General features: G+C 39.7%; 1 protein-coding gene across 5 annotated transcripts in view; it reads left to right on the top strand.

Annotated features, from left to right (window-relative positions):
* Positions 1 to 27465, top strand: part of IL1RAPL2 (interleukin 1 receptor accessory protein-like 2) — a 389492-nt gene that overhangs the window by 194105 nt on the left and 167922 nt on the right. For all 5 annotated transcript variants that reach the window (XM_014954876.1, XM_014954878.1, XM_014954877.1 and 2 more), the window contains exons 3-5: positions 3688 to 3961; positions 17910 to 18096; positions 23814 to 23967. In XM_014954876.1, the coding sequence (XP_014810362.1) occupies positions 3688 to 3961; positions 17910 to 18096; positions 23814 to 23967 (615 nt within the window). The remainder of the gene's footprint in view (positions 1 to 3687; positions 3962 to 17909; positions 18097 to 23813; positions 23968 to 27465) is intronic.

Below are 27465 nucleotides of genomic sequence, written 5' to 3'. Positions count from 1 at the left end.
GACAGCGCGGCAAGAGGAAAAATTCCAGCTTCCACGTGAGCACGGGGAGCCTGACCTAGATTTTAGCCTCTGCAGCTTCATGAGAGGAGACATCCTTGACTGTGTATTTAACAAGAAAAAAAAAAGAGCAAGGGGGACAAATAATCTCCTGTTTGATTAGTTTTTCTTCAATAATTAAGATTTAGTCAAGGCGCTCTGTGAGGCTTCTCCCCTCCGCAGATGTCATCAACCCTATAATGAATGGTTACTCCGTTCCCTGTGTGTTCTCCTCTCCATAATTACCACCTCCTGGGGTGCTGGGGGGCAGGCAGGGGCGGTGGGCAGGCAGCCTGCCCGCACCTTCCCCCTCCCCTGCGCCGCCTGCCTCGGGCTCAGCCTCGCCGCTGGCTGCCGAAATCCTTCCGTTCGGATACTGATAATGGGAAAAATAATGGGAAAAAGGTCTCTGGTGTAAATCTCCTTTTTCTTTCTTTTCTGTTTCGGAGATGCAGGCGCTGGGCTGGGGTCAGGTCACCGTGGCCGGTGGCTCCACCGGAGCGCTGGCAGTGCCCAGCCGTGCGCCGGCCACGCGGTCCCACTCTCCAGTGGGGGCAGCTGGAGATGGATTTTAGCCACCCGAATGACCCGGCTGTAAATTACCATCCAAATGTCTTTCATCTGTTCCGCTGTGCTTTATATGTTCCAGGGTTGTAATTTTGATAATAAAATAGTAGAGAAGTGCATACTAGAAAAGACATTTTCAAATGAAAGTGGAAGATGAGGCAGATTGAATGACGCTGAAGGATGGTTAGTGTTCGTTTGAGCTGTGCCTTGACGAGTTGTTTAGTGTGGATGTGGGAGAAATGTTATTGGAAGCAGAAGCATTTTCAGCTTCCAAAGCTGGATTTCCATATTGGGTCAGTACCTGACTCCATAACTCTTCCTAATTGTGGCTCTGCTCTGTGAAGTAACTAGAAAACTGGCACCTTTCTGCTTGACCCACAAGCTTTCCACATGTGTCTGAATGTCAGTTATTCTTTACTGTGGTTTAACTGTGCTGAACGAGCACAGGTTCAAAAGCATTAGACGACATAACAGGATTAGATTGACAGAAGATTGACAGAATTAATTAGATCGTCTGAATTAGTTTGGATCTAAATCCAATTCTGGGCACCCCTATTAATTTCAGCTTTATGCCCCTACTTAGACTTTTGTGACTTTGCCAGAGCCCAGGAGGAGGGGTGCCTTTGAGAAGGCGTGTATGGCCTGGAGAAGAGGGATGAGCCATCTGGAGAGCTCAGCATTGCTGTTCACATCCCTTGCTGAGAGACGGCGGCTGTGAGCTCTGCACCTCATCTTTAATTGTAAGCTCACACCAGCCTAAAGAGCAGGGCTTAAAAAAAAGCACAGAACTTTTGTGAGGAAGCTCTGTATGGAGTACATTGATACCCACTTGATGTAAAAGCTTTCAAAGCCACCTATATAAAATAATGCATGGTGTCAGAACCAGGTTTTAATGTAGAAATTGATTGGATGGGTTTGGGAGACTTGGGTTCTTTTTCCAGCTCTGCTGCTGCCTGTGTCTGCGTCACACCATCGCAGAGAGAGGAGAATGCAGTGTTTCCTGGGGTCCTGGGAAGAGAATGTTTGAGTCGCAGCGTGCGGCTCTGGTCATGGTGAAGGATGTTACAAACCTGGAGGGGATGCACTGAGAACAAATACTTCAGTACATGATTTTTGTAATGGTTATCCAAACTTGTCCTGTTCTGTGTGGCATTAAACTGTGAGAGGGAGAACACAGGAAGATGTGATGCTGCAGCAGTGGAGAAAAGGAAAGTCAGTAAATTGCTACTGGCCTTTCATTTTATGTCATAACTGTAGCTGTTGAGACCAAGAAGCTATGAATTTTCATTTAAATCAGCAGGATGTTTTCAGCAAAATGAGTGTGGAAATGAAAATTTAACTGAAACTGTGTGTACCTAACTTCAGGTGAATGTTTTGGTTTGGGGGCTTCTTTTGTTGAAGTGAGAAGTTTGTTGGCACAACCAGCTGCTGCGTTTCCATCTGCCTGTGGGGTGGGTGGCAGGAGCAGGTACCCGGATCCGTACTGCCTGGGGTGAAGGTATTGTACCATCTTCCCTTCACCTGTCAGTACCCTCATGACAGTAGGTACATTAAAAGAATACTTTTGAGTAATGGGTTTCCCTTCCTTCTTGAGCCCATGTTAGTTTGTTTTACAAGATGTTACGTGGAAGTTTATGTATTAAAAATGTATGAAAGTGGTCAAGTGTCAACAGGTTTAAAATATGGTTCAGTTGCATGGTTCGTGTGGTCACAGTACAATTAAGGCTGACTTACTGCAATGGGGAAATTAAAACGTTCCATTTGTAATGGTTAGTTTTGAAGGATTCAAGAGAAGCCTGAAAAAACAGTAGACGTAATTTAAAGGCAGTAAAAGCCATGGAGAAAAAAGGACTAGGTCTGATATTCCACCACGTGTAGAAGTTTTGGCTCACTACCTTTGTTTAAGAAGTAAATAAAAAAAATCACTTAATGAATGAGTGCTATAGAAGATGTGTATGAAATGACGAGTGTTTGAGAATATCTCATACTCAGTTTGAGATTTGACTCTGTAAATGCAGAAGAGGCAACTTGAACCTTATTTGGATGAATTTCAGGTAGTTGTAGAGATATTCTACTTACATGTAGCTGGATATGATCAATAAATTCTAAAACCTATCCATTTCATTAATTGTATTAATATTAGGTAGTGTATTTACCTATTGATTATCTGCTTTTGCAGTCTTTTTCTTTGGCTATATTCTCAGTTGACTTTCAAACTTACAGTTTTTCCAGCAATAAAAGATTCAATTAAAAAGTCTCTGATGTGAGGGGGAGTTACATGTTGATATGGATGCATGTTCTAGGATTATATTGTAACTAAGATGATTTAAAATAATGGGAGAAAAAATTGTAGGGAGAAGTAATCTTTTATTAAAGTGGCTGACAAGTTAATTTTTAAAGTGAAGTATAAAGAAAACTGTTTCAAAAGTTTTTGCTGAACAGAACATCAAAAGATGCCTTTTCATGTTTGTGCAATTCCTGTATTAAGCTTGATTGCATAGGTAGCATGTTGTAATTGTATCCTGTTGTATATAATACATATCTCTACAGTTCGAGTAGGCTGTAGGGGAAAAAAAAAGCTGTCAGAAACTGCCTTGGAAAGAAAATGATAAATATCACATCTGTTAGTTGTTTGGGTTTTTTCCCATGTAACATAATTAGCAGAGGTGAACTGAAAAGTTTTAAGTAATAGGATTGGTATCAGATGCCAGTTTACATTTTCCTCCTAGAAAGAATTAAAAAATTCAAAGCTGGCTTATTGGGGCAAGTAGTTAAGGTGAAAACACTTGTTTTATTTATTAAAGAATTTTTTTTTTTGAGGATGAAAGTAATGATACTCTAAAGAAATGGAATTGAGACAGCCCAATGTGGGCTGTTTGTTGCCTGCACATTCGTAATTACTTGTAATTAAAAAAGGTGTATGAAACCTTTTAATTGCCAGTAGCTGCTTCGGGTTTTTCACATCGCTATAAACCAAAGGTTCTTTTCTTTTAATTAGTTGCATTGTATTTCACAAGCTGCCTTTCACTATCTTGAAAAAATATTTCTGTGTCTAATATTTCTTTATTATTGTTTTGCTTTCAGTTGATGGTTGCATTGACTGGTCAGTGGATCTCAAGACATACATGGCTTTGGCAGGTGAACCAGTCCGAGTGAAATGTGCCCTTTTCTACAGCTATATCAGAACTAATTATAGCATGGCCCAAAGCACGGGGCTTAGGCTTATGTGGTACAAAAACAAAGGAGATTTAGAAGAACCCATTATATTTTCTGAAGTTAGGATGAGCAAGGATGAAGATTCAATATGGTTTCACTCGGTTGAGTTGCGAGACAGTGGTTTCTACACATGTGTTCTAAGGTGGGTATTGTGTTAAAGTCTAACTAAGAATGTATAGATTGTCTTGGTTAAAAAAGAAATGTTGAAATTTAGCTCTCAGGATTGAGATATTCTTCCAGTTAATATATACTCATTATTTTTATTCTCATAGTTATATATGTCACATAATGCTTTGTCTCAAAATTAGTTTCCCTAGTAATTATAGTTACCTCTTCCAATAGCTGTAATTAAACATGTGCTTTCATTTAATTACTTTTTTTTTTCATTCCAACATTTGCAAATTCTCAATTTGCCATAAACCTTCAGAACTCGATACTTCTTAAATCATGAAGTGTTTCGGTTAAGTAACACTCTTTTTCAAATCCTCTGAGTTACTCAAGAGTTAGACACAGTTTGAATTATTCTGATGGGGTTAGGCCATGGGGAGTTACAATTCTGTCTGGTTTTGAAGAAATGTTTATTTTGATATACAGTTATGATTTGTCATAAATTTAAGCAGACCTTGTTTGGTAAGGCACTGAAATGCATGTCTCAGAAGTATTTTGGAACTGTTGGATGAGCCTTAAATTAAGCATGTGCTGGAGCTTGTGATTTTTGTCATGTGGATGTTGATGTCAGCTGTGTACCTAAAACTGAGAAGATAAAAAAGGAGGACTCTTTAAGAATGAATGAATAAATATCTCTTAAATGATTCAGTTTTGAATTAAAAGGAATTTACAGATACTTTATGTCATTTAAACTATTTGGTTTCAGAGAATGAAGATTGCTTCATATTTGTCTGCAATTCCATAATGAAATTATACCCAAGTTTGGTGAATTTAAAATCAAATATTTGCAGCAAAACAACAGCACTGTTCAGAGCCCAAAATTTTCTCTCTTGCCCTTGCTGCTAAGTCGTGCCGCCTTGTCTCAGCTGCCTCTGTTCATTTTGATCCTGAAGAACATTACTAAAATAGAAGATTGTGCTGTGGTACATGGTGGCTTGTACTGGGGACCAACGTTCAGTACATCTGGCCAAACTCACTATTAATTTTGTGTTGCAGCCTTTGCAGTTAATTGTTGTTTTATTAGCTGCTCTGTCACAGGTTAGGAGTAATGTGAACTCCGTGATTTTGAAATGTTATGGGAAGATAATGACTTACATGTTTCAAGGGAGCTATACTTTTTTCGTAAGAAGTCCCTGTTGTGGTAATCAAGTTTTTAGTTTCATACTCTGGAAATTTTAATGGAAATCCTATGTGAAAAATGATTACTTGATCTTGGAAATAAATGTTGGGCATAGTTTTTTCCCAAAAATTTCAAAATTCTTTGCTCATTTACATGACAAAGTAGTTTTGGTAACAAAAGGGCAAGTTCTTAGTCCATGTGTTCTCCTCATTTTTCAGATAAAAACTACTTGACATTTGTCTTGGAAGGCATCACACAGCAATAAGATCTTCCTTGTCAGTTATGCTGTTTTCCTGCTGTGGCTAGAACTTTCTTACATAATTACAGATGCTTTTTGCTTTTGCAGGTTTACGTCTCAGTGCAGAATGTTATATATAATGGTTACACATGAAAGACTATATTTATTCTTTTACTGAATTAATTTTTTCTTCCAAAAATTTGGTAATATATCCTTGCTGTTATTGTTTATGAAATCATAGGTGACTAAAAATAGCTGAGGAAATAGCAATAGTAATTTATTTTAATTTTGTTAAAATTGGGCTAGATGTAATGTTCTGAAATATGATCACACTTTTGTGGTAGTCTATCCACACCATTAACTGTGTAATTTCAGCTTTATTAATCCATTTTTTTTTGGAGGGGGATAAGCAGATGTTTGTGTTTTAGATGTTTGTGTTTGTGGGAGGGGGATAAGCAGATGTTTGTGTTTTAGTCATTAACCAGCATCACCTGCTTTGTGAGAATCAAGAGGACAGAAATGAGAGCAGTAATTCTAGAATATGATTTTATTTTCTAAGAACATTAACAATTTCTGTTACAAATGCCTTCTTTCATAGACTGAATGAATAGAGACTGGTAGAGAGAAAGTGCAGTGGAAATGAAGAGGTGACTGTCCGTCAGTGTGCAACACTGGGTTTAGGGTTGCATGCATAATTGAGTCTTCTGGTTTGATAGCTGAATGAAAAAAATTGGGGAAGAAAATGCTTTTGTTTCAAGTGTAAAGCTTTTGAAGTTTTTCTTAACAAAGAAGTTAAGTATGTCCTCGAATAGAAAATCAGAAGCAATTAAAATCTAAATTAATGTCTTTCTAGCCATTTACCAGAGATGTGGGAAGCCCTGGTGTAATTCCCTGTGCTGCCCAAAGGGTGAAAACCCACATTTGCGTGTCTGAGTGGCCAGTGTGTCCTGCGTTCAACCACTTCAAGTCTCTTGCCTTAGAACCGTTCTGTCTGAAGTTTGTACTTGCCTATGCAAAACACTCGCATGGGGGTGAGATGCTTGGATGTGGGGCTCAGGCTCACTGGGGACAAGAACTCCCTGTCCCAGAAGAAGTTTATGGCTTGAAAGGAAGCATACTCTCAAGCTGGGAAGGTCTTCTCTGATAGAAGGCAATTGAACACCAAAGGTTTTTAGGAAGTCATACATAAAGGGTGTCATAGACATCAGTGAGAGCTGTGCTAATTTTCTCTCCCGCAGCTTGTTACTTTTTTCCCAGTCAAAACAAAATGGCAAATAAGAAAAAAAGAATAGGGAAAATGGCAATCGCACATGTCACTGAATTTCCTGTTTGTTGAAAAGGTTCGTCACAATTCTAAAAAAACCCCTGCTTTTCAAGAAGCTGCATTTTCTGGTTGGTCTCTGGTGCTTGTGAGGATCGAGACATGAGTATCTTTGAAGCAATTGGAAGGAATTTTTCAGAAGCTGCTTAAAAAGAGTGGGTATGAGCAGGTGAACAATAGGCTGATATGACAGTGATTTGGAGATGGGTAAAAATTAAATGTGTCAGTGAATTCTTTCTCATGCAGAATTGTCACTTCAATAATCATAATGCCTGTTTTGTAAATGCACCTGTAATGCTGAATAAAATTAAGGAACATTAGAGCAGCATTAATGAAAGAGATTACTTCTCCAGACTTAAGAGGTCTAATACCATAATTTAAATACTCCTTCTCCTTTATTAACCAGTTATACATTGTTCCGTAGGCAGATGTGGGGGTGTTTGTGTAATAGGAGGGAATTACTGTTGCATTAAAACTTATTTCTCTCTTTCCAAAATACATTTTGACATTGAACTGACACTCAGATGCAAACCAAAGTGTGGTATTTTTCTCCAGTGTGAAGCATGGCTGTCACATATGAAAGGGTCCTGATTCTGCAGGGAGTTTTAAAAGAGTGCGGAGCTGAGCTGTGTTACTCGGTCCATGTGAAATCAAGGATCTGCTTAGTTCACAAGTGCCTTTTCTGTGTCAAATTAGGGATATTGTTACAGCAAGATCCAGCGGCATCCAGAAGTCATCCTGACTGATGGATAGACGTGTGTTTCACTCAGTTCCCAGATAAATGCTGGGACAGACGTATCACGACTTTACTGCCCAATACGGAAATGCTGCATTCTGGAGGTCTCTTTGCAGTTCAGGTCCTGGATGTGCCATTAATCCTCCAGCACCCGCCAGTGCTCTTTCAGATAAAGCTGTCAGCATTTCTGTTACAGAGGTTTGGTGTTCTGGGATTTTCGCATCAGCAGTCTGGATCGAAGCATTTTCGCTGAAGGATTCAGAGACGAGAGCAGCAAAGCCAGACATGGAAACTAAAATAGATCTATATGAATAGGGTGGCCCTAAAGTTCTGAGCCTGTAAGACAGTCATTTGCCAGATCAGTAAAACATTAATGCGTATTTGCTGTTAGTTAACTGTTGATGAAATAAAACAACTCAATTCCCATAATGTGCATCAGGAGGGAAGAAAGTCTGGGCCTTGTGGGGGTGCGGGGAAAGCAGGAGGTGGAGGTTTGTGGTCACCAAACTGGCTGACAGAGCTAAGCCTCGATTTTTGTACAAGATGCAGAATAACAAGGGAGTGAGGGCCTTGAATACCTATGAGGAAATAAGCCTGCAGATCTTTAATACCAGCATTTCATGCCAGAGAACTGCCAATAAATCAAGTTAGGAAATCTGCACATCCTTTTTTTCCTTACTTTGTCCCTATCTGCACAGTTCTTAATGGAGAGCAGCATTGCTATGGACATGCACAGAAGAATCAAGCCTTTGCCGAGCCATTGGTGAAATACTGAGATATTACTTTCTGAGCAGTAATAAAATAGACTGATAGTAGATTTTAAGCCTTCAGGCTTCTGAATGTCTGTGGAGCGCATGACCAGCAAATCAAAATCAGATTTAGACAGCCTGGAGGGGCTGTCAGTAAAACTTCATTTGTGGCATAACCTTTGTGCTCTCGCTTCAGTGGGTGTTAGGAGGAGCTGAGGAACTTGTTTCAAATGCTCACAACTGCAATATGCAGCCTCCATCCCAGGAAAAGTTGCACCACTTTCTGAGTGCTGAAAGTCTGACTTCCATGCGAAAGGAAAGAAGAGTTTTTTTCAGGTCCAAACAGAGACCAAACAGGAAAGTTGGACTAAATCATGATGTGAAAAAGTGTAAGGGGAGGGTCACTTTCTCAGCAGCCATCTCTCATGGTTCTTACAATATGTGTTTTAATACAGTTACTCGTTTTGTTGGTGGCAATGTCTTCTCATTACAGAATGTTACATGGTCAGGTGCTTTGGCTTTATTCAGTGCTCAACTATTCATGACAAAGGTGATTTTGTATCTCAAATCCCTTTGAACACAATGCAGTAGTTCCAGTTTAGTCATAGAATACCTCCTTACATATGCTTCACTGGCAAGTGCTTTTTTTTCCCCATAGACTTACTCTGAAAAGATCCAAGGATGATATTTCCTTGTGGGCCAGAGTCTTTAATTATCAAATGTCCAAGAGGAACGCATCTAGGTAGCTGATGGATTACACACCTCATAGTTACCTTTCAGACTTGCACACCAGTACATGACCTGCTTTCATTTCACTGTCCCCAGCATGTCTGTAGAAGCCAGCTAGATTTCACACTGCAAGCAAGTCCATGGATTCAACATTGCATAGTCTTCCTAGGCTCTGTTTGACACTAACATTGAATGTCACGCATTAAAACTGTGTGACATTTCCCACATTAAAAGTGACTGATTCTATATAAACAAAATCCCTGTGATATATGGTATTCAATACTTGAATACAGTGTTAGAGCGCATACAATATAAAGGCAGTATGATTCATGCTGAAATAAAATTTAACTTACTGAGATATAATATTTTGGCATTATCAAAATGCAGGGGAAAGTAGAATCAGAATTCTTCTACTTTTCTATCTAAAATTGTGTAAAAACTGGTGGTGCTCCTGCAAATCATTTTGATGGCATTGTCTTTATTGAGAGAAATCAGTTCTATCTGTTCTTTTGACACTTATACTTGCAGAAAAACAAAGATTTGTTTCTTTTCCCTGGTGATATATATATTTCCACTCGCTCACCCTCCTTGTCTAAACCTTTAAAAGAGAAAATACTTATCCTGTCTTTCTGAAAGCTCGTGTTTACTGTTGCTGAGAAGCTGCAGGAACATTCAGGGCTTCAAGCAGAAATGCCCATGTTGCTCTGTGCTTGGAGGGCATCCAGTGACATCCCTGTTGCAGCAGCACACACAACAATGAGAATGTTGTGTATCCTTCAGTTTTTCTAATGATAAAATCCCGTCTTTAGATAGTTTTAAAATGTCTGGCATTACCTTCTAGTCCCAACAGACTATCATAGCGAAGGCTCCATGTGCTGCAGTGTATCAGTACCGTTTCAGCTCACTGTCACTGGTTCCTTATGGAAGAAGTGCCTTCCCTGGTGGACTTCAAACCTTGCTTGGTGGAGAGAAAGGATGCAAAGTGAAGTGACTGCTTCCTTAAGCAGTCAACTTTGCATGCAGGAGACCTGTTGCTGAGGTGTTGTTCAGCCCTCCTCAGCCATCTTCCCTCTAACATATCAGGCAGTTTTCATATCCCTTCTGTTCTCTGTATAATATTGGAGGAGAATGTGCTTACCCAGGTACCCCTCCTGGTGAAACCCACATCAAGCCAGCTGTAACCATAGTATCTCAGTGCTGTATATGTCCTGTGAGTGGACAGACAAATGGAAGGTTTCCTAAGGAAATCCATCATGCCCAAAGTACAAGGTGACAGAACCATAGGGTATTTGGTAAGTGATCCTGGAGGATAATTTCTTCTTTTCTGGCAAACACTTTGGGAAGACACAGCCAGGAGGACTCAGCTGCAAGACTCAAACAGCTCTCCCTGCAAATTGGTAAAAGGACTTTCACTTCATCATTCCTTGTTATAATATTCCTTGTGTACCCTATGAGATAATAACTTATCCAGTGGCTTATGTGCTCAGTTGCCCATATACAAACAGAGCGGGGCTTGCCTTTCCTCATTGCATCTAGAAATAGAACTTGCATGCATGAAGAAGAATGTGCTCCACAGGTTTTGTTCCCAGAGGCAACAAAATCAGTGAGGTTTACCAATGCAGACAAGTCTGCTGGGTATCCAGAATGCAACTTTTGTTTTGTGTGCTAGATGTCTAATAAAAAAAAGCATAGAGGAGTAGGTACACTAATTCACCTACTGTGTAGGTTGGAAGAAAGAAAGGGGAAAGTGTTCAGTACTCTCAGAAGCAGGTTAATGCAAATACAAAATTACTAGAAGGGAATTTCTTAAAACCTTCCTGGGAGCACTTGTCCCTGTGCCTCAGATTTATGTCATTCGTAATGGGGCTTTTCAGTAAGACAGTATAATTTAACAGTAATATCCAGAGTTCTAATAGAAAATTATTAGGAAATAAATGAAAAGGGCTTAGTCATTTGCAGTAGCAAACTTAAGGGCAACTTGCTGCCGTGAAATTCTTAAGGGCAAGGAAGAAATTTTCCCTGGGAGCAAACCCAACCAATTACAGAATTTCTTCTGCTGGAACAGGATGTGCTGAAGCTGATAGAGACCAGATAGTTCATGAACTTATGTGTGATGTTCTTTTGGCTTCTGCATTTCTTCTGTAATTCTGTTTTATATTTTCATATATTGAATTCTAATAACTAACATTTTTGAAGACTTTAAGAAAAAAACAAACAGGGAACACTGTTGAGCCGTGTGATTCCATTTCAGTGCTAGATTTTCCCTCTGTGCCTGAGCAGTCCCTGTTAGAATGACCGACTGCTGGTTTGTTTGTTTTTCAATTGCTTCTGTCACGATGCAGAGGCCAGCAGGACCAGTGCATGTGTGTGGGAAGGCAACCAGAGAAGAAATATCTCCTGCTGACCCTTAACCATGTGCAAATCAGGCTGGCTGTCACTTACTATTCTCAGAGAGGCTTAAGAATCATAGTACTCGAGATTATCCCTGAAATTTCAAATCATGGCCTTGCTGTTCCAGGCTGTATCACCGCCTGTATTAGGCACATACTGACATTTTTGTGTCACATTTCCCTCTTAATAAAGATATTAGCTGAAGTCAAACTTTAAATTAAACTTGGCTCTAAGCTTTGCTGAGAGAGACCTGACTGTGAGAAACTCTACCCAAGTGCCAGATCCATCCATCTTTTCTTCTCTGTCCCAGTATCCAAGAAGCCTGAAAATTCCCTAAACAGGGCTGAACTCACAGTGAGGAGTACAGGTCTTGCTTTTAAGTGCCTCTGGTGACAACTATGTTCCTGATGGTTAAGTTGAAGAGACATCCCTGGATATCTGTTTTTCAAGCTGTCATTAATGTGAGCCTTTTAAAATTGCCTTTGAGTGACTTTGCTGAGAAGTCATTTGTTGTGAATAGGGAGGGTATAGGCTTTCTTCATTGTAAAACATGGGCCTCTGGGACATCTAGTATGTTTTAGTCAAGCTCAAATTGTCATCTTGCTTCTAGTGACTCTTGTGTAGGGATTGAATCTTAGGAGAAAAGAAGTACAGAAAGAATAAAAATTCGTAAAGACTGATGGGTTAGCTCAGCGCAAATTTTTTCTTCTTGAAGGGAACGGGTCCTTCAGTGGTACCTCCATCTGGATTCACAATGCAGGTCCTCATTGGAGGATCCAAGGAAGTAGAGATAATGCAAGAATATTGGATTTTTAACATTGTATTGTTTTAGCACTTCATTGTCTGAGATCACACTTCCATGATGTAGTCTTCTTTTACTAGTAGGATCTTGAAAACCAGTCAGACATTAAATGAGAGATAACATGGGATTAGGATTTCACTTTATCGTGCATTGGAGTTGGTATTAGGATTGGAGTTGTAAAAGCAATGAGCAAGCAAAATACAAGACAGGAATGTTTGGAGTTGTGCCAGGGCCATGTACCACACACGAGCTACAAAATCACTGCACCTCTTGGCCTGTGGTTCAGGGAGCAGCTAGAGCACTGCCAGCTATCTGTTGAATGTTCCTCTTCGGGCATTTATTTCTCATTTGACAAACTGATAAGAAGAAAAAATCTAAAAACTTCGAAGGATCTGTCATTTGTAACCTCTGAGAGTGATTTACACCATAAGCCGGAATTTGATCTTTTCCAGACATGTAGCAGTGGGTGTCAGCGAGAAATAAGTTAGTACTTGAATGAAACCTTGGAAGAGAAAGTAATAATCCATTTGTTCTTAGGAAAGATGTTAGATTTATGGGATATGAAAAAACCAATAATAAATAACTCATTTTTCTTTAAGCAGATCACTAAACCATGACCTCATTGATCTTAAAAAAACATGTTCAGAAACCAATGAACCTGCCTGGTAACCATTACGTGAAGTGTGAAATTTAGACAGGAATGATTTTATAAAATGCTCGTGAAGAGAGAGGAAAATAATCAAATGCTCAGTTAAGTCTAAAAGCTGATAACATAGCACACTCTTATAGCAGCTAGTAGTGGATCTGGTAGTGTATTAATTTCTATGGAGCTTCAGATGTACAAAGATGGTTGGTGGTGCTGTTATTGCTTTAACTCAGAATGAGCAAAGATGCAAGTAAGGGTTGACCTATACAGTCCCACAACCAGTATTTCAGTGAGCCAATGAAAACGCCATTGAAAATGCCAGGGTTTAGGTACATTGGAAGAGATCTGTCTGAGCTGTGCTGTGCCCTGAGCACTGCTTTGATAAATACACTTGCCAGCTTTTGAATCTAGCACCATAGTCTTAGTTCACTAAGACCTAGTCTTAGAGTGTAATAAAAACCCTAAAACTTAATGAAAAATGAACATGGAGGAAAAAAGTTGCAAATCCTCTTGTAAAAATATGCAGTTCAAATTTAGGGATTTTTTTCAATCTAATAAATATAAAATACTCAAACACTTTGCTACTTCCTTCCCCTTTATAAGAAAATTGGTAAACAGGGGAAGGTTCCGTGTATACTAGAGACCAAATTGTTTTACTTGACTCTTTTAGCAAACCACCCTTACTTAGCAGAAACACAAATGCCAAAAAACTTTTTTCCAAAGTTGAGATTATTTCCTCTAATTTGGATTCAACCTTGGGGCTGATTAAATCCAAAATTGTCTTGAATCCAAAACAAGCTGAAAAATAATTTATGGATTGACACTTCAATTTCAAATGTCTTTCTTCTCCATTTCTTTATATCCTTCCTTTCTCCCTCTTGTCCTTGCTTCCAAGTCAAGCCAAACTCACAGTTTTGTTTGCTTTTGTTTTAAGATCTCTTAAACTTCCTTGGTTTTCCCTGAGGTTTTCTATTGGATTCTAAACTGGCTTCAGTTTGTGGTTCAGAGCCAGTTCCAGGTGGCCTAGGGATTAGAAATGCCTTGCCACCAGAACAAAGGGAACTGGTTTGTGAACTCTGGCAAAGCTAAACCCTTCTTCACATTTCCAGTTGAGAGAGTAGGCCCAGTTTATAACAAGGCCTTTTTCCCTTGAAATAGGGAATTACAAATCTTAGTTTCACTGTGAAAACATAAGACACTTTAATTCTTTGTACTATGGAATGATTCTTTCTTTTCTTCCCTCTTTCTGTTCCCCATATGACCACTGCTACCTCCTATAGAAATGGAATCCGTTGGAAATTGACTCCTCTGGAAAATGAGTGGTTTGGAAACATTTCAGAAAAGACAAATTATTAAAAGACCTGCTCTCAGACTCATGGGCTTGTTTCCTTTACGCATGGGAAGTGGAGTGTCTGCAGTCTGCTAGGTTCATTTGGGTTTCAGTAGTCTCTATTATATAAAACTCTTCTTATCTGGCCTCACACTACTAAGAGCACCACCACAAGCCCTCCAGCATCTTCCTCATCCACCTGGGAGATACTTCCTTTTTATTCCTTTCAGCCACCGATTCTGACAGAAAAACTTGGGTTACCAGCTTTGCTACTGCTACCTATGCTTCTTGTGTTCCAGCTTTCCTCATTAAATACAGTCATATAACCTTTCCTGCCAGTCTGCAAACTGCTGAGGGCATTGACCTCCCCTACCAAGGTACATGACCATGTACTGAAAGCAGAAGTGGATCCTCCTTTTTATAATTCATAGGCCATCTGTTTAGCTTTTAAAAGAGGAAAAGCAACAAATGTGGGATTCATGCTAGTCAGTCTCCATACACAGAGGTCCCGAAAACAATTGTAAAGGAGCGATGGATCCCTCCTAGCACAGTGGCTCTGAGGGACATCTGTAGGTGAGGTGCCATCACCCATGACGTGAGTGGGAATACAGTGCATTCCTGTGTGCCAGTGAAACCAAATGCATGTTGTTCTGCCAATTACAGTTCAAATTACAATGTTTTTTTTTTTCTTTATAGGAAAATTAACAGTTTCACCTACTAATTCCTGCATAGAATGAGCATGGTTGATTCCATGGCTAGATTAAAGGAAGGCTGCTGCTTCATTCCCTGGAATTCCTGCAGAAGTTGCCCTTTTCTGAATTACCAGCTGTAGCACTAACATGAGTGGCTGATGAAGAAGTATTCATAAAGCTTTCAAGTCTATTGCTGTTGGCTTAGTGAAGGCTTTCTTCATCATGAACCTGAATAGATTTATTGTCTCGGTCATGGAACGTGAACAAAAGTGATAGCGCTCACCAGGCACTTAGTTTTCTCAATTCTACTCAATTCTAATTGTAACTAATGAAAAGAATACTGCATTTTTAGGTTGTAGTTCCAGGAAGCAGTTTAAATAGAAGTAGCCTCCAGCGCTGTTCAAAATACAATCTAAATAATGCAAGATTGTTAGCAGAAAATACAGCAGTATTAAATAACACCAAATAATGGACAGCTATTCAAAGTCCTTATTCTTGATTAGCCTGGATCATTATTAGTGAGCAAATGTGACCTTATTTGCACTCAGTAATACTCATAGGCATTCAGGAAAGTTAAATAATCATTACTGATTAATTACTGTTGATTATACTGACCGGTTGTATCCATATTTTCTGGATTTTCAGTGCTGTGTTAGGAAGTGTTGAAACTTTCCAAAGATGTTTTGTTTTCTTCGTACAAAAAAGGTAACCCTTTTCAAAAGCAAGTAGTTTGGGAGGAAGTTGACTTTTGTTCCCTTGATCATAGAAGTATTTCTGAAAACCCCACCCGAAATGATGCATTTTTTCAGTCCAGGGAACTACTGTTTCAAGAAAAATAATATATTCTTTGCAGTTTGTGAGGATGAGACTTTTTTGTGGCCTCTCAACTGAAACACATCATGGCAGTGTGCAGCATGAGCCTTTCCACTCTGAGGGGAGGGCTGGAGAAAATACCCACAGATTTTATTACATAAATGTACAGGTGGCATTTTGAAGAGGAGGGAGAAGGAAGGGGGAAGTCTGTGGTTCTGCTGAATGCGTAAAACTAACGGTGCTGAAAACGGGAGGTTTCTGAAGGTTGCCTGTTGATTTGCCTTGCAAATACATTTTTCTGCAAGTACCTGCTCATGGCACACCTGTGAGAAGGAGCCATTTCCACAGTGTTTTGTCAGCGCTTGTTTAGCATGAGGCTTGGTGCCGTGAGGAAGTGGCCCTGTAGGCCTTTTTATTTTCTGTCTAACTACAGGCTCGCTTGTCCAGGTGATGTGTTGCGTAAGAAAAGATTTATTACAGACTGTGTTGTATTTTTTTTTTTTTTTTTTTTTTTCAAATTAACAGCACTGTCCTGAGTGGCAAAGTGGCCATACCTCCTGCAAGAGCCCTCCGTGGCTGCCTTTGATGGACGCCACCACCCAACACGTCAGTTTTACTCCAGGCAGTTTTTTTTTTGGTTGTGGTGCAGTCAGTTAAAATGACAAAACAATGCCTGATGGGAGGACGAGCCTCATTATATTGTCACTTCTACTTTGTAGTTTGCTTTTAAAGGACTCTGTTTGCCATCACACCTAATGAAGGGCAGAAGCTGACAGTCTGGGTCGCGGCGATCCTGTGCAAAGTGCAAATTCTTCATGGTAACATCACGACAAACACCACTTCGGGACTTTTTTACTGTGTGTCTAATAGCTCTGTTAAAGATGCAAGTCTGAAGGCATTTAATTTAATCCTGCTTTCATGATTGTGAGGCAGGGGAGCTGGGCTGGTTGTGTTTATTCCACCCTGATATTAAGACAAACTAGGTGTAGCTCGCAAACCGCTCACCTGGATTTAACTCTGTCAGGATTCTGTGGTGATAGAGCAGGCAATGGTTTGAAGTGCTAAGGGATTACTTTTCTCAAGATTTTAAGGCCAAAATATGTCCTTATAACCACCAGTCTGACTTCTCATCTCTCTGTGCTGGGTGCAGGTGCCCAGAACTGTTGGGTCCCTCTGAGGAGAGCTGAGGGGCTGCCCCGTGCTGGACATGGAGGGTTCCAGTGGGTTCCAGCGGCCCCAGGGCAGAGCTGAGCCCCTCAGCCGGGCTGGCGGCACCTCAGGGAAAGTCTGTTTGAGAAAACACAAAATGGCAGCAAGGGGTGAGGAGAAAAGTGTGAGAAACAGTCCCAAACACTGAGGGCCGGGCAGAAGGAGGGAGGATCCACTCCAGGCCTCAAACAGAGACTCCCCTGAGGCCATGGAGGGACCCGGGGAGCTGGTTTTCCTGATGGGAATGGCAGCCATGGAGGGCCCCGCTGGAGCAGGGGAACGTGCGAGGAGGAAGGGGAGGCAGAGAGGGGCTCTTATGGAGGCACCACAGCTCCCCATCTCCACCCTCTGTCTGCTCGAGGCCAGGGGAGGTAGAGGAATAAAAAAAAAAGAGGTGAAGGGAATGTGTGTTAGCTTTTTTGTTTTTCACACCATCCAAATCTATTTTCATTTGCAATTAATTAAAATTCTTTTTTCAAGTTGACTCTGTTTTGCCCCTGATGGTGATTGGTAAGAGATCTCATCATCTTTATCTCAACCCATGAGCTTTTTCATCTTACTTTCTCCTTCCCATCCCGTTGAGGGGTAGTGAGGGAGTGGCTGGGTAGGCAGCTGGCAGCCAGTCCAGGTCGATCCACCACAGTGTCACATACTCTAGGATTTTATATAGCAGTTCCTTCAGGGGGAGGAATTCTTCCTGCATGATGTGCTTTAACATCCAGCACATAATCCTCTTCTCAAATATATAGCACTGCGTACTGGAGTGAAATCTCCCAAAAGTGGGAGAGAAAGAGGGAGAGGAGAGTGTGTGTGATACACAGGGGAAATGGAGCAGTGCATCCTGACCAACATTTGATGTGCCAACAGGTTCCTGTGTTTGTAGACTTGCAAACTTGAAAGAGCTGCTGTGCTGGGTTAGATCACTTGACATCAGAATTTCTACAGGGTTCTTCATAGTAAATCAGAAATGAGCCTTTATGTTTTCTAGTAATTCCTCTGTGTTGGAAATGCACAGCGTGACAGTTACTATTTGAACGTCACTAAAGTGTTTGTGAAGATAAGAGCTTAACAAAGAAACTTACTCTGCTAAAACAAACATGGTAAAAAGGAGGTAGGATAAGTGAAAATATTTTTCTGTCCCTGCAGAAACTCGACATATTGTATGAAGGTGTCCATGTCCTTGACGGTAGCTGAGAATGAATCTGGGCTTTGCTACAACAGCAAGATCAGATATCTGGAAAAATCAGAAGTCACTAAGAGAAAGACAATCTCCTGTCCTGATATTGAGGATTACAAAACAGCCGGTCAAGAGCCAGATGTGGTGTGGTACAAGGTAACTATTGCTGTCTTATTGCTGTTGTGCTGAAACTATACAAAACTTCCACTGTTTTCAGTCTGAGGCGTGGAGATGGCCTTCTCTGAGCCTGCAGTGGTTTGTGGCTGGTCAGGAGGATGTTGGCCCAGTATCACAGAAGAAATACTAAAGTACAGACAAAACTACCCAGCATAGTCATTGTCCAGCAGAAATGAACATCAATGAGGATGTTCTGTGCAGGAGGTCATATAATTTCACTAACTGCAATACCACGTTCCCAAACCACTGTGTGTCTGTACCAGTTTCCATCTTGGTGGGATGTCTCCCTACCTAATACTGTAGTAGAAATAAAGGGAAGCAATCTACAATGGAGCCAAAGGTGTATGTATCGGCGCCACCAGCTTCAGTAGTTCTACCCAATTAATTTTTATGAAGTCTGTTGGGTAATTTCACCAAGGCTTGTTAGTTTTTACCAAAGGCTGCTGGGTAATTTCACAGAGATGCTTTTGCTTTTGCTGAGGTTCATTGAGTAATTTTACTGAGGTCTGTTAGATACTTTTACTACTTGGCAGGTAACTTGGCTGGCTGTACCTTGTCCAAGGCCTGTCAAGTATCACACGCCACGTTCAGCAGCAGATGTGTTGGTGATGTGTTTCTGTAGCATCCCAAGAAAAAAGGAGAATGACTAAAATGTGGTCATCATGCAGACGTTAGGTACCAAGACCATAGGAAGGTCTGGCAAATTTTACCTATTGTCTGGACTTGGGCTGAAGTCTGACATATCAAAAGCTGTCGGGTACAAGTTGGTGCAAGAAACCATGGAGAAGAATGAAGAGCCGAGGGTCAAAGGGAATAAGAAGTAGTTGGGCAAAAGGATTTTCTCAGTGGGGTCCATGGAAAATAGAGTTTGGATTGTAGGGATAAAGGCAGAATGAGTTTAGTACAAACTTGGTTCAGGTAATGAAGATGGTAAACCACAAACTAGTTAAATGCTAAATTTTGAGTGCTTGGTTTGCCAAACTTAATAACATTCTTTAAATATAGTTATTTTGTTTGAAATAAGTAATATGTGCAGAGCTGCAGATTTTTTTTCTACTTAGCAGGTTGCATCAGAAAAGAGCAATTATAAAACTTGTCATCTATTTCTATTTTTTACAGAAATCTCACATGTTCTATCTTAGAGTAACAAAATGGGTACCATAACCCACTGTTAGTATAAACAAAGTTTTTCTTTCAGCCATTGAAGCTGTTTCTCTCAGCATATGGGTGGATATCTACAGTGCTGTTAATACATAAAATATACGTATTCAGTTAAATCTGAAATCTTGGAGGAAAGAGGGTACCAGAGAGAAGCTGTTTCTTGCCCTGTCTACCTAGGTGGTACTGAACACCCGGTCACTGAAGATCTTATTTTTGGTTTTTGGCAAGAGAACACCGGAAAAATAGTCTGGCAGGAATAATCTTCAGCTGTCACGGAGCAGAAATCAGTCTAAGGAAGATGCACGTACAACCCCACATCAACAATACTTTGTGCTGAGCAAGAAAGGGAACAGAAGGGTCTTTGTTCCATATACCCACACATGTTATCTGGGTTGCACACACAGTTTGTGTGACATCACTGGAGTCTGACAGCTGACTGATGAGTCATCACCATAGTGAAATTAAACAGAATTGATGTGGTTGGATGATAACAGTGAGACAAACAAAGTTGAAAACCTTTAGTCTGGCTTGATAATGAAAAGAGACATTTCTACATATATGTCTTTATCCATAAGTAACAATAAGGTTTTATCATTTCAATTCCTAGACAACACTTGGCCTGACTCAGCAAGCTCAGTAATGTGAAATGTCAATATTAATGTTATGCAGAAGGTATATATGTCAGGTTGTCCCTTGAAACTTATTCCTCAAATAGGGTTTTGGAAAAATATTCCAGAGGGTATTATGGTACTAACTGTTAATAGCAGTCTGCCTATTCAGAAGAGCGTAAGTCTAGTTTCTAGAAAATACATAGTTACTTGCATTTCAAAATAATATGATGCATACTGGGGTAACCCCTACAAATTGCAATCTGGGATTTAAGATCATATTGTGAGAGACAATGTGTGTAACAAAAAGCAGGTCTCTTCTCCCAAAGAATAGTATAAAGTGATATTCCACTTTAGGATCAGACTCTCACTTTCTGAAGGCGGCATCTGTTTCCAGTTGTAGCACACTGGATCCTCAAGTTTTTCCCCCTTCTGCCTTTGTGATTGAGTTCGATGTGTCCATGAAGGTGTAATCAATCAGCCATCTTCTTGTGTAAATCTGCTCCAGAGGCACAGGGAGGCAATTCCTGTTCATTATGCTGAAAGATTTAGAAAAGTTTTTCATCCAGGGGGTGAGCATAAGTTGTCCAAAATAGAACAGTAGATAAATAAATATGAGGAAGCCCTCGAGGCTACCTTTGTCTGAAAAGAGAGATCCTTGTGTTCAGAAGAACCTGACAGTTCACCAGTGGCTGGAGAGCTTGGACTTGTCACCAATGAACTATCATCAGACAGGACAGTGATGGTGCAAGCCCACCATGTGCAGGACTTGCCTTGTCTTCTAGAAGGCTTCGTTTTGTGGAGGGATTAACAAATCTGAGCCAATAATTGCATCGATTTGCATGGAATTTACTGTAATTTAAACATGGTCTTAAAATAGTTATGCCTGAATAGATTTCCGCATGCACTCAGTAAGTAATAAAACATTTGCTATGAGGATTTCTTTTAAGAGTTGTATGGGCTTCACTTCTGGCTAGAATTACACTGCATGAAACATTAATTTTTAAAGATTTCCACAATTAATGCCGTTGATATACGCGCAGCCCTGTTACGCCTCTTAGAAATGTTTTGACAAGAAGTGTAAGGATTTTTTTTTAAATAAGCGTATGTGTCAAGGCATGATTGAACGAATGGGATTTAACAGTAAGAGCAGTTTGATGAAAAATCAGCTGGCAAAGTATAAAGTATATTACATCTCGAATGTGGAGGCTTAATCCATTTCCGCCATCTGTTTCCTACTACTGGGTTGAATGAAGGGCTGTGTAAACTCTCAAAATGTCAGGTGAAGGACAGGTAGTTATTATCTACCCTGCAAAAAATAGAGTTGTTGAGGTGCTGCCACTTAAATTTCAAGGAAGAGAAAAAGAAGCTTAATATTGCAGAACTTAATTATTGGGGGAAAAAAACCCACAAATATTTAAGATGTCTAAGGAGAATAAATAGATTAGAAAAATAAACTTTCAGATTCTTCTAGCAGGTAGACATGGTGTAAAAGCAGAAAAGAGCAATTAATTGGTTAAACAAGCAACAGTTGTACAACTGAGCACTTTTTTAAGAGAAATTGGCAGACCTCTAGCAAAAAAAAATCTAGATTGTTTCTACAAAATGAAGACAAGTTAGATTGTTTTGTATTGGTTTGTTTCTTGGCCATTTGTGTTGCTTAAAATACAAATTGTTACAATTTTCCAGCTTGTCTACTTTTTTTTTTTAATTTTGTGGATTGAACTGTTCTGTGAATAACAAGCAGAAAAAACAGGCCTTTTCAACATATGTTTAGAAAGCCTGCATAATCAGTAGAAGAAAAATTAATTAGCTAAAATTTAGGAAAGAAAGGGTTATAAATCATTTGTAATATGAAGTGTTCTAAGTAGATACAAAAAGAAACAATTAGGAAATTAGTGGTACAGTTCCAACAAGAACAGTTCCTCACTGTAAAACCACAATAGCACAAACAATGTTTGTGCTAAATAATTAATCTTTATAGCAGTAAAGATGTTGCCCTTCTTATTACAAACACGTAGTACATAAAAATATAAAGTGTATGAAAATATAACTTCGATTTCTTTGCTCCCATTTTTTTAGAAATAAGATGGAGAATATAAAGCTGGTAACATATGATAGGGTCTTTCAGTGCTGCATTGAAAGGGTGCATATCTGAAATACACTTACTTTGTGTATTCTGGGAATTGTACTCCTCCTAAATTAGGATTGAATAGAACTGAATCATATTCTTTGCCCAGTGTTCAGATCTAGTTACTCCAAGTAGGTGGTTGATGCACCTTTAAATAGGACTTAAAAATTGAGTGCAAATCAGAAAGGATTTAATGGCATTTTCTGGCTCAGATCTGTCCCTTGCATGAGTCTCAAGCGATGTCAGTGTAATTTACTAACAAAAATAAGCTCTGATTCTTCTCCTAATCAGGATCCAGATAGGCTTTACTAACAAAAATAAGCTCTGATTCTTCTTAGCATGGCAGATAGGATCTGGATCCTGATCATTCTCTGTCATCGGTGCTAACTAAAGTTCACATGTAAGACAGGATTACACTTTCCTTACAACAGTACTTTGGAGACAGAACGATAACCCGAACACTCTGTTACCTGCAGTAATGTTGCAGAGTTTCAGAATTCCACATCTGACCACACTGTAACAATGCATTTTCTTGTTTGGCTGTTTTCTTAAGAGAAAGCTTTGTTCTGTTTTGTTTGCTGTATTTCTGACGCTGCTGTTGCAGACGAGCTGAAAATGGGGCAGAGGTGTGGGCTATTTACATGAATCTCTGAAGTTGGTATAACCGATGTGAGATTGTCGGCTGCACACTGAGTGCCTATTCCGTGTTGCCACCTTGAGAGAAGGAACAGAGGGGCAGTAAAGGTACTTGGGCTCTATGTTGCTTTGTGTGCTCTGGGTGCAGAATTAGGCAGAGCCTCCAAGGGTGTCAGGAGTGCTGAGTGGTTTAGAGAATTGAGAAAAGCAGAACAGGCTTGATGCTGAAGTTATTGAGAGACAATAAATATATAATCTTAAGGTACCATTTTAAAGAGACAATGATCAGATTGTGCCTATGCTTTTAGTTCTGAGCATTCCAGGAGGTATTCAATCATAAGTACCGTTAGTGTGGAAGGTGACTGATCTGGCTGCAAAGCTACAGTATGTTAGGAAGGAGAGAGTCTCTTCTTGCACTGTATCACACACTATACAGAAGGACTCAAATGCTGTTCCAGTAGGACCACAATTCATAGTGATAAACCTAAATCTGCCAAATAACAGCTACGGTCTGCTTGGGGAAGTCAGTGAGAGTTGCAGGCCATCAGTACCAAGCACTCCATCAGAGAATGCACATGGGGTGATGCTACAGAGAGCACGGTGATGGGAAAAGGTTGAATCAGAGCTCATAAGGTGCCAGAGAAGCCAGTGATGAAAAACAAGACCATAAGGAAACCAGGCTTCCTGAATTCTCTTGCTCACAAAACTGCTGTTCTCTTGGTTTTCTTCTGTTGGTAAATGGTTCTAGCCTGAGACTGTGTGTAAAGCTTGCCTTCAGGCTAACTCTTTAACAGATGTTGCCCTTACTCCATTCAAACAGAGATGTATTTTAATGGTCCATCCTAAAACAGAGGTCTTGGCAGTTGTTGATCATGAAAAAGAGAAGATACTTAACCATTGCTTCAGGGCACCACATATTAAACACGGCCCATGTGATACAGTGGGAATTACTGAACCTTAAAAACATTTCTGTTTAATTTCTGTCTCTAAATCAATTCCAGTTTCAGCTCTCTGTGCTTTTCGATATTATATTTGAATTTGAATTGCAAAATATATTGAGATGATTGTTTACTTACGTATAATACTGAAAATCTGATCAGGCAACACTGTCTTATGTCATACAAGCTGGGTAATTTAGGCAATCGATTTTTTTTCTGCAGGAATGTAAGCCAAAAATGTGGAGAAGCATTGTAATTCAGAAGGGAAATACTCTCTTAATACAAGAGGTCCAGGAAGAGGATGGAGGAAATTATACCTGTGAACTGAAGTTTGAAGGCAAGCTTATACGAAGAACTGTTGAATTGAAGGTTACTGGTAAGAGTCTTTGTTCTATGCCAATATTAAAGATTTCAAATAATAAGAAAAAGTGGTTTTCACATGTCAGTGAATCTATTCGATAAAATTAAGTCCAAACCAAATTCTAATAGCTGAGCAGTCCCGAACTAGAGCAAATTATTTCAAGATCTTATAAAATTCCACAGAAGACTACTTCTACCTTTTGGTCCGTACAAAACCTGGAAATACTGGTAGCAAAAGCAAAAGGCAGAGCGGACCTAAGTCTTCCCTATACACTGGAAGTAATTCAGACTCCATTTTTGTCTTCAGTGTTAAACAGAGGAAAGGTTGACTAAAGCTGCAAAACAGGCTTTTGGTGAGGTTTGTACTAGAATGAAACACAGCCAAAAGAGACATCTTGAGTAATTAATATATTTTTTGAGTTATTGTTCTATATCTTTAAGCTTTGGCTTACTTTGTGATGATCAAGTTCTCTAGTCTAGGGTTTGTCTTCAGTAAAGACCATGGCACAGCCTTTTCCAAGAATGAAGTTAGGAACATTGGACTGTCAGGGGAAAAATAATCTGCTTATCAGGAGGTCATACACTGTATGTTTCTGAGTCCGTGTAGTAATTTACTAGTCAACAGCATTTTTCTGTCTCTTTTTGTCAGGTACCAGAAATGAATATGTAAAAAATATTGCCTACCAATATATTCCTGATCCCTTTCCATTCCGCTGTGCAGTATGACATCTATAATTATTATTTTGCCTTCAGTGTCTGAAAACAGTTGAGGTGTTTTTTCAGCCTTTTGCCCAAAACCATAAAAACAAATGAATAGGTATTTTCCTGTTTGTGTTTCGACATACTGATTAAAATGGGGTCCTACTTCAAGCACTGATAAGTAGAATTCTACTTTCTCATATCAAACTGAATTAGTCCATATATTTCTAATATGTTCTTGGAATACAGTTCTTCCCTTTGTTTTGAGTGAAATCAATTTTTCTTTTTTTATCATTGTTCCATTTAAATGAGTTCTTTTCCCTGTGTGCCAGGTTCATATATCACGTGATTCCTTATTGTCCATTTTTGACCATGGGCAGATCTCTAAAGTATTGATTTGACCTACCTGATCCCAGACCTGTCAAATGAAGATATAATACCTGCCTTGCGGATAGTTTCTATCCTCGGTAGCATGCTGGTCTTCAACCAGAAAATGAACTAAGTTTGACAAAGTGAAAATGAGATGCGTCTAATTCAATTCCCCATGATGGATATTCTTTAGATAACACGTATTCTATACTCTCCCTCTCATCATGACCTTGCCAAAACTCACATGTTCTCTTCGTTATTTGAACAGTGTGGTACATTCATACTTTACAATTTAATAAATTTGTCCTAAACTAACTATAGTATGTATTATAGTTAAGTTTATTAAAATGTTTATTACCTGAATTATTAAAAATGTAAATATGGAATATGCAAGTGTTCTCCTTTTTGCAAAATGCTTGAGAACCAGGAGATATTTCCCCTTGTAATTTGGTGTGAAATTCATATTAAATTCAATTTCCTTTAGTTTATAAAAGCAAAAATGTTAGTAAACACCTTTTCCAGATTTAAGGGTTTGTGAGACATATCTGATGTTATCTGGAATAAGCCAATAAGTTTATGTAGATGATAACCTGTAAATATGGATTAGAACTACAAATATAATAGATAGAACCATATCTTACAGCTTGGTGCTTCACCAGGTTTCTTTCTCCTGGGTCTGTTTTGTTTTCAATTTGTGAATTTTAAATGCGTGTCGTTTTAGATCTTTATGGGGGAGAGGTCAAAGATAACTCATACAACAGAAAGCAGAGGACTTCTTGTGTGGTGTGGTTGGCTATGTGGGGTGGAGGGTCCTGAGGCAGATCAGATCACAAGCTGGGAGCAGGTACATGACATCCTCATTGAAGAATACGTCTCATGGGAGGCAACAAGAAAACTACATACTGGTGTAGCTGCTGACACACATCCTGAGAGTTGGCTTTCCCTGAGCTAGTGCAGATGTAGGTTGGAGGCAGCTCTGGAGATCATCCCATCCAACCCCCAGCTCAAGGAGAATCAGCTACAGCAGGCTGCCCAGGGCTGTGCCCAGTCGGGTTTTGACTATCTCTGAGAATACAGACTCCACAACCTCTCCAGGCATGGCTGCCACAGTGTGCAACCACCCTCGCAATAAAAAAGATTTTTTTCATGTTTAAACATAATTTCTTTTATTTCCATTTGTGTGCCCATTGCCTCTTTGGCTTTCACTGGGCACCACTGAGAATAGTCTGGATCCATCTTCTTTACGCCTTCCCACCAGGTGTTTATATGCATGGATAAAATCTCCATGAGTCTTCTTTCATCCAAACCAATCTACCCCCGCTCTCTCAGCCTCTCCTTGTAAGATAAACACTCCAGCCCCCTAATGATCTTTGTGGGCCTTCACAGACTTGTTCGGTATGCCAATGTCTTTCTTGTAATGGGATTGGTGTTGCACTGGGCCACATTATTCACCTGTCTGAAAATTCAGTTCTCATCAAAGTACTCTACCAGGAGGAGCTAGGGTGGGATCAGGTCTTAGACTGCTGAACCTACTGGTCTCTGTAAATCATTGTTGACAAATACTGCTGAAGGCTTACCAGCAAAACTGTGGTATAATTGTCTCTGCTATCCTGCAATGCAGATGTGGAGAAAAGGATTTTGCCAACGGTTTTCTTCTGCAGGAACTTTCTAATGCTGTTACTTATTAACATGCCTGAATTGGCATTTATTGGCAAGTGCCTGAGTTCCTGTAACAACACAGATTTTAAACAGCAAGACCCTGTTGGCTGCTGCTAGCAGCTGTGGTAACCCGAAATTATAAAAGGGTTATTCTGGAAGTGGAACTTCCAGATCTCCCTGGAGCAAGGAAGCTGCACTGCCATGGAGAGAGAAGGGGTTGGGTTAGATTCCTTGTAGTCTTTCAGGCATTTGCTAAAGTACATGATACTTGAAATACCAATTAAGTTGATTAAGTTATTTACTTTATCTCTTGATTGTAAGACAAGGATCTTTCCTTTTTTAAAGTTGCATCAAATCTGTTTTTTTAGTCCTTTTTGGAGATTATGGTATCCATGGAAGTGGCAATGTGAAATGAATAGTATTCATATGTAAATGCAGTATGGGCATCTAAAGAGTGGAACTTGAAATCAGGATAAATGCAGTGCTGATGTAGCAGAAGTTGGAATAGTGGAAAGGTTCAGGAGAAGTTGAAGATGCAGGAGCCAGAAGCAGCATTTTAACTTGCTGCTGGAAAAGGTAGTCTGGAGAGTTAATGATATCCAAGGCCAATGTGGCAGCTTTACTGCAGATGTGATCCCACAAGGCACCCTGTCAAAGTTGTTTGCAGCCAAGAGAGAAATGGTGGACTAAGTGAAGAATGACTGTGTATTTGATATTCATATTTAGCTTTAGCTAAGTATGTGTTGCTTTAGCATTTATTTCGAGTAGATACTAGGTGAGACTTTTA

The sequence above is a fragment of the Calidris pugnax genome, unplaced genomic scaffold (assembly GCF_001431845.1).
Source record: "Calidris pugnax isolate Ruff unplaced genomic scaffold, ASM143184v1 scaffold38, whole genome shotgun sequence".
Taxonomy (NCBI): Eukaryota; Metazoa; Chordata; class Aves; order Charadriiformes; family Scolopacidae; genus Calidris; species Calidris pugnax.
The sequence above is the reverse complement of the archived record's forward strand: the minus strand, read 5'-3'. Positions and strand labels throughout refer to the sequence as shown.